Source organism: Eriocheir sinensis, chromosome 23 (genome assembly GCF_024679095.1).
Source record: "Eriocheir sinensis breed Jianghai 21 chromosome 23, ASM2467909v1, whole genome shotgun sequence".
NCBI lineage: Eukaryota > Metazoa > Arthropoda > Malacostraca > Decapoda > Varunidae > Eriocheir > Eriocheir sinensis.
The window spans coordinates 1,438,155-1,451,112 of NC_066531.1; the positions used below are offsets into that span (position 1 = coordinate 1,438,155).

The 12,958-nt window shown below is 40.3% G+C and overlaps 1 protein-coding gene across 1 annotated transcript in view; it reads left to right on the forward strand.

Moving 5' to 3' along the window:
• The window catches only part of LOC127002326 (mediator of RNA polymerase II transcription subunit 12-like protein), an 83,732-nt gene that overhangs the window by 46,562 nt on the left and 24,212 nt on the right, over positions 1-12,958 (forward strand). The window contains exons 23-27 of the mRNA XM_050868145.1: positions 2,679-2,832; positions 3,764-3,862; positions 5,441-5,625; positions 8,492-8,580; positions 12,135-12,445. Coding sequence (XP_050724102.1) covers positions 2,679-2,832; positions 3,764-3,862; positions 5,441-5,625; positions 8,492-8,580; positions 12,135-12,445 — 838 coding nt within the window. The remainder of the gene's footprint in view (positions 1-2,678; positions 2,833-3,763; positions 3,863-5,440; positions 5,626-8,491; positions 8,581-12,134; positions 12,446-12,958) is intronic.

A 12,958-nucleotide genomic window follows, 5' to 3' on the forward strand; every position in this document is an offset into this window, starting at 1 on the left:
TGAAGATACCGATACATATATGTGTAAATATATATATATATATATATATATATATATATATATATATATATATATATATATATATATATATATATATATATATATATATATATATATATAAGTAGCGGATGGCCGATAACCCGATTTTGTTATCAGTGATAAAGTATCGCGATAACTTATTGCGATAACGCCCAGCTATGGAAGCATGTTACTTTGGGAGAAAGAGGCCAGTGTTGTGGCTGTCATCACGATGTGGTGTGGAGAAGAGATAACACACACACACACACACACACACACACACACACACACACACACACACACACACGAAGGGATATGAAGGGAGAGGGAAAGAGAGAGAGAGAGAGAGAGAGAGAGAGAGAGAGAGACAGGGGGGGGGTGAGAGAGCGTGCATCTCTCTCTCTCTCTCTCTCTCTCTCCTTTCCCCCAAGGCTCTGTCCTGGGACCTGTTCTCTTCGTCATTTACATCAACGACATTGACCTTGGTCTCAACAATTTCATTAGTAAATTTGCGGACGACACAAAAATCGTCAATGCTGTACTTACAAGAAGATTTGCGTAAAATATCAGATTGGTCAGTAAAATGGGAAATGTCTTTTGATATAAACAAGTGCCAGATTCTGCAGGTTGGATCTAGGAATATAAAGAAGGACTATGAAATGTGCGGCGTTAAAATTAAAAGCGTTCACTCGGTCAAAGATCTTGGCGTAACAGTCACGTCTAACCTCAAGTTTTCCCAGCAGTACAACGAGTCCGTTAAAAAAGCAAACAGGATGATCGGTTTGATTAAGAGAAATTTTTCATTCAAGAATAAAGACGTTATACTACCTTTGTATATTAGTTTCGTCAGACCTCATTTGGAGTATGCCGTGCAGTTTTGGTCTCCCCACCATGCAAAAGACATTGCTAAATTAGAAGGTGTTCAGCGTAGAGCAACCAAGATGATTCCTTCATTACGAAACAAACCCTACGAGGAAAGGCTGTCACATTTAAACCTGTTTTCTCTTGAAAAACGCCGCCTAAGAGGAAAAGTGATCGAGTGCTTTAAAATACTTAACGGTTTTACCAACGTGGATCCGACCAAGCTGTTTGTGATGGATGATTCGACTCGAACGAGAAATAATGGCGTTAAACTCAAATGTAGACAAGCTCATTCAGATTGCACAAAATTCTTCACTAATGCTGTCGTTCGAGATTGGAACAGATTACCACCATCACTGGTGCAGTGTAACTCGATTGCATCATTTAAGAATAATCTTGACCGCTATCTCCTCCATCTAAATGTTCACTAGTAGGTCAGTTTTAACGTCATGGTGGCCGCTTAACAACTGTCACTTAGGTTTAGGATAGACCACCTAGTTTGGGTAGGTTTAGGATAGACCACCTAGTTTGGGTAGGTTTAGGATAGACCACCTAGTTTGGGTAGGTTTAGGATAGACCACCTAGTTTGGGTAGGTTTAGGATAGACCACCTAGTTTGGGTAGGTTTAGGATAGACCACCTAGTTTGGGTAGGTTTAGGATAGACCACCTAGTTTGGGTAGGTTTAGGATAGACCACCTTGTTTGGCTAGGTTTAGGATAGACCACCTTGTTTGATTAGTTTTAGGATAGACCACCTAGTTTGGGTAGGTTTAGGATAGACCACCTAGTTTGGCTAGGTTTAGGATAGACCACCTTGTTTGGGTAGGTTTAGGATAGACCACCTTGTTTGGGTAGGTTTAGGATAGACCACCTAGTTTGGGTAGGTTTAGGATAGACCACCTAGTTTGGGTAGGTTTAGGATAGACCACCTAGTTTGGGTAGGTTTAGGATAGACCACCTTGTTTGGGTAGGTTTAGGATAGACCACCTAGTTTGGGTAGGTTTAGGATAGACCACCTTGTTTGGGTAGGTTTAGGATAGACCACCTAGTTTGGGTAGGTTTAGGATAGACCACCTTGTTTGGGTAGGTTTAGGATAGACCACCTAGTTTGGGTAGGTTTAGGACAGACCACCTAGTTTGGATCTTAGGGCCTGTGTGGTCTGGTTATCTATGTAATTCTCTCTCTCTCTCTCTCTCTCTCTCTCTCTCTCTCTCTCTCTCTCTCTCTCTCTCTCTCTCTCTCTCTCTCAAGATGGATAGAACAGTTGCATGGGTGGAATGACCTATGAAAACTTATTCAAGGTTTTATTGTATTTTATTTCAGCAATGAAATAAAAAATCACCTTATTTTACCTCTAATGATTATATCCAAAGAGTGAAACCATGAATAGGGGTTGTGAGGGGTAAGAAAATAGGGATGGGTCAGAAACAGGAGGAAAGAAGGTGAGAGTGATGAAGGGAGGGAAGGGTGGCGAGGTGGGGCCCGGGTTAGGTCGTACCTGAACAAAGGTATCACCCTGATTTTAAATGCTTCAAAAAATGTATTGGCCCTTGTACACATTTCTTAAGTTTTATTTCCATCCACTTTTAGGAACTGCATTTTTTAGCCATTTCTGTCTTTCTTTTTTGCATCCTTTCTTGTCTGATGTTTACTGATAAATAAATTATAATTATTAATGTAGGCAGTGCAGTCCATAATGTGAAGGGTGGTAGTTTTTTACGAGGCATTACATGAATTATGGAAATACATATCACAAAAATATTCGCAGTTACTAAATTAAGAATAATATGTTTTACAGGAAGGATGCCGAGAAAGCCAGTCTAGCTGATTTTGCACGCTATGCTCTAAGGCAAATTTGCTCCCAAGAATGGGTCAGGGAGCGCTGCCTGAAGATTCCTGAAGAGCTGTGCAGTGCCGAGAACCTCCTGGACAGTGCCCTTACACCCAGACAGGTTGGTGTGAAGCATACTATAGATTTAGCTGAAGAAATTGAAAAGGCCCTTAACCTGGTAGCAGCGACGGGCCAAATTTGTGGCTTTATCGTGTAGCAGCGACGGGCCAAATTTGTGCCACGATTTAACCCTTTCATTGCTAAGCGCTCGCAACGAGATTATCCCCTCAGGTGCGCTCGGGCACCCCATCGGGGGAAGGGAATCCCTTTTAACTGCTATATCTCAAAAACTATTCATCACAGCTACAAAACAAAAACACCATTGGAAAGAGGAGGCCAAGATCTCTATGATTCGGTTATGTAAGCCTCTCCTGCGAACGTACAGGCACGTTCAGGGGGTGTTGCCTGTGAAGACGTACATTTATACGTGCACGACGGTCAGCCGTAAGGCAACTGCTGAGTAGATCTCTTGATGATGGGGTGCTGGCAGGGCAGTATTGCCAACTGCAATATTTACAACTATTTGGTCAAAATATCAGTCAGGTGATAGGTGAAGCTATGCAAAAATGTCGCTATATTGGTCAACAACATCCGCCAGTTGCTCGTCCATAGATTTTCCGCGCTGGGCTTTTATGATTTTCCACCAAATTTAGTGGAGAACACACTCAATTGGCAATCCTGTAGTGTGAGAAATATTGTTTGAACACTCATACGCGGGAGATTTGAGTGTGGGTGGAGCTCGTAACAAGCATTTAGCACCACCAGCAAATACGCCTAATGCTCGCCGCGAGCGTTTAGCCATGAAAGGGTTAAACCCCCCAAAATAGATGATACATAAACTGATCACAAATGCTTCGATATATATTATGAAATGGTTTGTGTGAGTGATGATTTTTTCTCATTTTTCTCGCTTAGTGGGACCATTAAGAAACATGATCCCCGCTGCTACCACTGGGTTAATATTTGCTAACAGTGCTTTTTCCTCATTCCAGGCTCAAAGATTGTTGCATCAGATCTGCCACCCTGACTCACCCAGCAATCATAATGACTCCTCTCAAGATCAACACACCATCATCTCCCACATTCTTCAGGTAAAATTGTGGTGGTGTCATGGTTTTAAAAGAATAACAAGACACTAAGATAGAAGATTATTCTCTTAGACATCTTTTTAATTTTTCTCATGTTATTTTTATGTTGTCGTTAAAATATGATTCTATATTTATATCTCCAATGCCTTTCCCCTCACGTAAGGAGTCTTCAGTTTTCCCCGTTGTGCTCCTCCCTCTCAAACAGTCAGTAGGGGCCAGTTTTACAGTCCAGTACAGCAAGTTCATAAGCTCCTCAAACAAACACAAAATACCCCGAAAATCCTTGTATCATGTTTGCGATTGATCTAAATAGGATTGAATTTTAGTAGACCACACGGGAAGTCTCCTTAGTATCTGGTATTGCGAAGAAAAAACAGATCATTGTTGAGATTATAGCTTGGTTTGGGGACTTACAATGACTGCTGGACTGTCGAACTGACCCTAGGGGCTCACATTGGGGGGCCATCACTTCACCCACCCTGCAATGCGTTCAAGTTTGCCAGGCTTAACATATGAGGAAAGTTTAAAGGAAATATGATTATGAACATTAGAGGAGAGAAGAGAAGACTATAATACCATATGTGCTGATAAATTATAGAAGAGGTAGACAGATGTATTATATTTTTTCTCAGCTCAGTATTAATCCACTATTATCTACTGGTTAGTGGTGAAAAAATCAAGCAAGTATAATATGATGTAAGTGAGCTACAGCGAAGAGAAATAAAGCTTGTAGTGTGGAGAGGCCAGTCTCTCAAGAAGAGCAGGAAAGGAATGTCTCAAGCTGCTATCCAGTCACAAACAAACAGACCTCAGTGGGCCGAGCTTATTATCACTACTCAGAAAAGTACTACAGTAAGGCTGATGACTTCATTCTTCTTCTTCTTCCGCAGCATTATTATCCCGTTTCTCTGTGGGGTCGCTGTTTTTGATGAGTCTCCTCCGTCTAACCCTGTCCTCTGCCACCTCAAGGTCCAAGTTCTCCCTGTCGTCCGCCACAAAACAGTCCTCCCATCTCGTCCTGGGTCTTCCTCTCCTCCTTCTGCCACCCACTTCCATGTCCATCATCTGCCTTACACAACTCCCTTCCTCTCTCCTCTTGACATGACCAAAACATCTCAGTCTCGCATCCTGCACCTTCTTACCTACACTTGTTACCTTCACTGTACCTCTTATGACCTCATTCTCAATCCTGTCCTTTCTTGTCACTCCACTCATCCATCTCAGCATTTTCATTTCTGCCACTTCTGATTTTCTTTTATAGAGCTGGTGACTTCATTAAGACATTTATAATATACCATTTTGACTCGCCGTTTTTGTCTTTAGGGAACGTTTTTATTTGATGGTCCTTTTGAAGTGAATACAGTTTTTTTATATTGTGAGATATAGGCAGAGATATCGAGCTCTGAAAAGCTTATATTATATAGAAAATGCAATAACTAAGTAAGTAGGAGCAGTGAGTAGCGGGCTTTTTTAATTATTGTTTCCTTTTTTGTGCCCTTGAGCTGTCTCCTTTGTTGTAAAAAAAAAAAATTATAATTGAAAACATGTTTGGTAAATTTTGGCAAATCACTTATTCATCAGGATCTTGATGAATGGAGCTTGAGGATCTCGTGGCTGGATCTGCACCTGATGTATGAGCAACAGCGAGGGTCAGCCCAGGAACTGAACACATGGCTGGACAATGTTGCTCAGGCGGCCATCGAGGTGTTCCATCTCAACCACGACCAGGACCAGTCACCCATGTCTCCCTCTCTCTCTGGACAAAAGTAATTATTGATATATTTAATTATTTTCTATCCATCTTCCTGATAGTATTTCCACCCCATTCAATACATGTCTATTATATGAATACACATGGTCTTTAGTATATATTTTTTTGAAGTTGAATGCTCAAATTGTTTATAGTTGCACAAGAGCCAAATGAGATCAGTTTAATTATATTACAGAAAGCAACATCAGGTCTGCCATGTTCAGGGACTGTTGATAGAGAAAGGACATGTCTTTTGTCCCCCCAATTGTAAACTTTCACCCCAGTTTCATTTTCTCTACAAGCAACTTGCCCTTTTTGCAGTTTGCCAGATACTACTTCCTTAGGTTGATTCTTTCTTGATTTTCTCAATGTTCCACAGTGATATGTTTTTTGTTTCAACTGTTTTTGTTGTGTAAAAGTTATCAGTATATTTTGTTATTCCTTTGTTGGGCAACTTCTCAGCAAGGTGCATCACAACAGTTTCACCAAGAAGCATAGGAGAAACATTGGTTGACTTTCCTCCATATACTTGTAAATTCCAGGTGTATGCCTGTGGAGTACATAGTTTGCATATTTTTATACCATACTTATGAGCCTTCCCAGGGATATATTGCCTGAATTTTACTCTTCCATGAAAAGGGATCAGAGACTTATAAATCACAACATTAGGACCAGGATTGTACACGGTTTGAAACCTATGTATCAATTTCTCTACAAGTGGCCTAATTTTGTAAAGTGTATCCTCTTCTGAGGCACAAGTGTTATCTGCAAAATGCAGGAATCTCAGAAGTATTTGAAACCTGTCTCTTGTCATATTCTCATAGACTAAGGGATAGATGTATACTTCCTTTTAACACCAATATAAGCGTATTTGTGGCTTTGAGACCAGTCCCATACACATTGCAATGCCAAATAGCCTTTTTATCTCTTCCCTAGTGGTTGGATACCAACCCTTCATCCTAGACCCTCTGGTTAAAACTCTCTTCTCAATTTCTTGTTCTGCATATCTGTTAGTTTCACAGACAATGTGATCAATCACATCATCTGTGAGAAGCAAACTGTGCACATCAATGGGTAATGGATTATTTGTGTAAACATCTACACACAACTATTCTTTACCAGTGAAAGGCCTAGGCCTACTTGATACCTGACTCTGTTTACATGGTGCTGGCAGTGTTGGCACAGCTGGAGGCTGGATAGCTCTGCATTCACTGCTGGAAGATGAATGAGATTCCTCCTCTGAATCAGTTTTTCTTCATCTCCACTAGATAAGTCATCACCCTCTGACTCTGATAGATGTAGATGCCACTCATCTGATTCATCATCTGATTGGGTTGAGGGACTGTCATAGCTTGCAATATCATCTTCATCAGATTCCTGATGTAATGGTGTAAGTTTACTGCACCCAGCTCCATCCATCTCTGAAAACATTGATAGGTCATGAATATAATTATATATCCATGATATATCACTCAATCTATAATTAATGCATATGCATATGGATTGAATGGTACATATAATATGCATATGAATTGAATCATATATAGACTGACAGATATAGGGAACACAACCATAAGCGTGCCAGAAAGACTGTGTCCCACCGGTGGGGCACTCTGCAGCAATTTTGAATTTTTCGTTGGTAGAGCGGAGTGTTCCACCGGTGGGACACGCTTTTTATGCCTTTCTTGCACGCAGTACAGCCCTCAGAAAGAGCGTACAACCTACCGCATTCGTAGCTGGCGGGTAACTGGAGTTATGGCTCTTTGAAATCTGCCGCAGTGGGGCGGGTTTCGCAGTTGCCAGGCAGCGCAGGAAACGTATTAAGATTTTCTATTATTTCAGCTCCTTGCCAAATACCAGGTGTGTGTGTGAGAGAGAGACTGGCCAAATTTAGGCTTTAAATAATGGGAGACAGGGAATTTGTGGCTTTACCATGTAGCAGACCAGAAGTAACCAATGTGGCTTTACCAAAGCGACGGGACAAATTGGTGGCTTTACCATGTAGCAGCCAAATTTGTGGTTTTACTAATAGAATAGAAGAATAAATAGGACTAAGTGAATGATGAAAGGAGGAGTTGGTCATGCAAATAGAATGAACGGAGAACCAAATTTGTGGTTTAACCGTGGTAGCATGACGAGCCAACTTGTGGTTTACCGTAGCAGCGACGGCCAAATTTGTGGCTTTACCGTGTAGCAGCGACGAAATAAATTGGTGGCTTTACCGTGTAGCAGCGACGGGCCAAATTTGTGGCTTTACCGTGTAGCAGCGATGGCCAAATTTGTGGCTTTACCGTGTAGCAGCGACGGGCCAAATTTGTGGCTTTACCATGTAGCAGCGATGGGCCAAATTTGTGGCTTTACCATGTAGCAGCGATGGGCCAAATTTGTGGCTTTACCATGTAGCAGCGACGGGCCAAATTTGTGGCTTTACCATGTAGCAGCGACGGGCCAAATTTGTGGCTTTACCATGTAGCAGCGACTGGCCAAATTTGTGGCTTTACCGTGTAGCAGCGACGGGCCAAATTTGTGGCTTTACCGTGTAGCAGTGACGGGCCAAATTTGTGGCTTTACCGTGTAGCAGCGACGGGCCAAATTTATGCCATGATATAAACCCCCAAAAATAGATGATACATAATCTGATCACAAATGCTTTGATATATATTATGAAATGGTTTGTGTGAGGGGTGATTTTTTTTCATTTTTCTCGCTTGGGGGGACCATTAAAAAACATGATCCCCGCTGCTACTGGGTTAAAAAATAAAATTGCATGCCAGATCTTTTGGTAGTATATTCTAAAATGTATTATATGTGAATAATCTTGCCCTACTTTTTGGATAATAATTCTCTTAAATTTTGTGTTCATTTTCTGTTTTCATTTTCAGAACACGAAAACCTCAATCAATAATGCTTGTAGCTCCACTCATCTCCAAGCTTCCTAAGGCTGTCCAAGGCAGAGTGTTGAAGGTTGCAGGTATGTCAAAATTTTCAGCATGTACTGTGGAAGTCAAATGGGAGGCTCCACTCACACAGCTCTATTGGACAGAGTGGAGTCTAAGGCTCTTCATCTCATCAGCTCTCCTCCTCTTACTGATAGTCTTCTACCTCTTGAATTCCTTAATTTCCTTCTATTGTTGTTCCTCATGATTTTGAAATAAGCTAATACTTTAGTATGACTATCTGTCAGCTAAGAATTTGATTACTCAGTGTCTGTAGCTGCTCGGTGATGAGTATTGGTAGCAACAGAAAAGAAGACTGCCCTAAAATTTTTCCAACTCAGACTTGCACTTTAGAAATACGACCCCTGATTGAAGCACAGTGGTAACAAAATGTATGGGATATTTACATAGATTTACATAGATATTCAGACCACACAGACCTTGTGGTCCAGACTAGGTGGTCTGTCCTTAAATCTAAGTGAAATTATATTAATCAACTGGCAAATGGCTACTTTAGTAAATATTGAGTTGAAGGAAATGTCAGTCGAGCTTGTTTTTAAAGGAGTCACTCGTGTTTCACTGGACCGCTGAAGGTGCGAGCTTATAGGCGTACCTAACATCACCGTAGCCAGTGACATCTTAAGTAATGGACAGCGGACTCTTTTGATTTTGCGGTACCATCGTCATTAAGCCGCAAATTTTGGAAGATCAACCGCTTTGGTGCAAATCGCCATAACTCCCTTATTTCTGGGGCTACAGAAATGTTTTAGGTATCAATCGATGGCAAAATGAAAGGGCTATATTTTGAAATAAGCGACCGGGCTCGAAAACCGACTTGAAAGGGTAAAAAATAGAATAAATTAGCAAAAAACGACAAAAAAACTATTTATCAGTTCCCAACCTTGAAACCCAATCATTTTCGAGAATTTCAAAAAACTTATTTAACAAATACTGTAGCCCTACCAATGTGCTTTCCAAGATGATGCATAACATTTCCCTATTCCCAGTAGTTTTGTCGCTAGAGCTCAACACGTAAACCCTATTGAGAGCGATTTTGACGAACTCCAGACACTTTTACTGTTTTTGTCTAGTGTGGCCTTGCTATTGCTTCTAGAAGGATGTACTTTGGCATGTAGCCCTTCTTGGCAATGTAGTTTGACCAGCTTGAAGGAATTTTTGACAGCTCGATTCCAAGTTTGTCGTCGAGCCGTCACAAAATAGCCTGTTTTTTTGGCCCTCTTGCGGTGATTTGGACACGTCCTAGTTTTTTGTTTATAACTTTTTTATTTATTTAGTGCTTTCCAATTTTTTTCTGATTATTAATTTGTATTAATAGAGCTTTCATTTGCCACCAAGCACGCCTTCCTAGCTTCAGTAGTTATTGCTCGAGCTTGACCAGAAGTCGCGATGAAATTTCACCGAATCTGACTCATTTCACGCCGCGACGAAAAAGCTTCCTGACGCCACAAAAATTAATATATCTGCATAAAAATTCATATATGAACACTTCAATATGTTGACTATCTTGTAATAAAGCCATTTTAAGATATCTATATAAAAAGCTACTTTTTTATATATAATCATTTCACTATATAATTCAACCTATATTAAGCCTTAATATACATGTTTTTTTTTATTCATTTATTTAGGATTCAACCCTATTTCTTCCCATTTATGAATAATACATTTAATTTGCTTTCTTTTGATACCAAATATGTATGTATATATGTATGTATACATATATATATATATATATATATCTATATATATATATATATATATATATATATATATATATATATACAGTAAAACCCGATTATCAGCGGATTATCCGAAAACCGGATTATCCGAAATTGATCTGAATAATGCAATTAATTTTTTTTTTATATACTAAAATGGTAGAAAACATCAAAAATAAATAAAAGTAACTACATATGTACTATATTAACACATTTAAAATTGATAAGAACAGTTAAAATGAATATGCTTTCTAATACGTATTGCCGAAATAGCTTGTAACGAATAGATCAATGTATTAGACAAAATACATTAAACAAACTCTCAACAACACCACGTCCGCACCTTCGCCCCAGCAAGGACGAGTGGGTAAGTGACGAACAAACTACTGCACGACTACTCTCACCGTACTCTCAAGACAACGACACAAACACGACTCCCCTCTCCACTCCATGCCACATTCCCCTTCCAACATACGAGTTGCGTGATAATATGAGTCATCATACTGTGTCTCCACCTGCACGATGCATCAAGGTCACACTTGCAAGCTTGCACAACCATTCACAATCGCACTCTGCAACATTCACAATTCAGATCTGCAACGCTCACAAGCGTGTGTTTGTTTGGTTTCATTGTTTACATGGTCAGTCGGCGGCAGTCGCGTCACACATGCTAATGGTCCGTCCAAACTAGCTACATGTGTTCTAATGAGAAAATAAGAACCAAGGTGCAAGATCAAAGTGATATTCATCCAAACGAGAAAGCAAGACACAATGCCGACGATCAAACTGGCGGCGATCAAAATGGCGGCCATAAATCTGGATTATCCGAAAAATCGGCTTATCCGAAGAGGCTTCCCTTCCATTTTGGATAATCGGGTTTTACTGTGTGTATATATATATATATATATATATATATATATATATATATATATATATATATATATATATATATATATATATATATATATATATATATATATGCATACATGTTTGGTATCAAAAGAAAACAAATTAGATGCATTATTCATAAATGTGAAGAAATAGGGTGGAATACTAAACATAATAAAATAAATAACATGTATAATAAGGCTTAATATTGGTTGATTTATATAGTGAAATAATTATATATAAAAAATGTAGCTTTTTATATAGATATCTTAAAATGGCTTTAATATGGCTTTAATACAAGATAAGTTTGGAAAAGTTTTTTTTTTTTTTTTTTTTTTTATTTTTTATTTATTGATTTTTATAATCTCATCTTCATTATTTACTACATACCAGTAGACATGCAGTTTTATTTTTAAACCGGCAGCAGCCCAGGGCCAAATTTGTGGCTTCACCGTAGCAGCGACGGCCAAATTTGTGGCTTCACCGTAGCAGCGATGTAACAAATTTGTGGCTTCACCGTGTAGCAGCGACGGGCCAAATTTGTGGCTTCACCGTGTAGCAGCGACGGGCCAAATTTGTGGCTTCACCGTGTAGCAGCGACGGGCCAAATTTGTGGCTTCACCGTGTAGCAGCGACGGGACAAATTTGTGGCTTCACCGTGTTAGAGCGGCAGGACAAATTTGTGGCTTTACCGTGTAGCAGCGACGGGCCAAATTTGTGCCATGATGTTTACCCCCCAAAATAGATGATACATAATCTGATCACAAATGCTTTGATATATATTATGAAATGGTTTGTGTGAGGGGTGATTTTTTCTCATTTTTCTCGCTTGGAGGGACCATTAAGAAACATGATCCCTGCTGCTGCCGGGTTAAGTTTCCTTTTTCACAAAAAAATTATAGATAATTATCAATTCATTTTAGAATTTATAAAACCTTTTTATTTTTTTGGCAATTTTTTAGGTCAAGTTCTGGAATCTGTCAACTTTGGTGCCTACTCTGGCAACTCCAAGCCAACGGACGATGAAGCCACCACAGTGGAAGGTGTGGTGGCCAGCCCTCCACCCAGCCACAGCCAGCCAAGCAGTGTCAGCAGCAGCAATGGGATGGAGAATGTGTGTGGGGGCAGGTCTCTGGGACACTGGCCCCTGGCATCTCACCGGCCCTTCCTGCAGCTGGTGCTAATGTGCCTTGATGGCCAGGATGACCAGCTGTCAGAGCTACTTGAATCTCTGAGAACACAACTCACACAGTCACTCTTCTACCCTAAAGAGGTATGTTACTTTTTGTATACCACACATTGCACTCCATTCCTTTGCTTAGTATTTCATACTTATTATATCTAAGTTTGGGTCATCTTCAGAAATAAAGATATTACGTACATACAGTAGAGCCCCACTTAGCGCGAGATCAATTAGCGTGAACTTCAATTAGCGCGAACCGCCATCTACCAAGAAAAAAATTAATTAGCGCGAAAGCCTCAGTTAGCGCTAGCAGCCACCACGACTGAATTTTGAAAATTGCGCCAAGCCACGAGAGCCCTTACTTTAGTAGACGACGCCATGTTGATACAGGGCAAGTGCTTTGTTTACGTTGTGGATGTGGATACGGGCAACTGACCTTGGCCGTGTGTGAAGCACACCCAAAAAAATTTAGATTTGCCGGTTGTCCAAGCTGCTGCCAACACGGTGGGAAGAAAAGGGCTCAGTGTGACACCAGGTTACGGTGAACCGACAACTCGCTCCTGGATTGGCGCACGGGCATTGCCAGTAGCCACAACGGTTAGA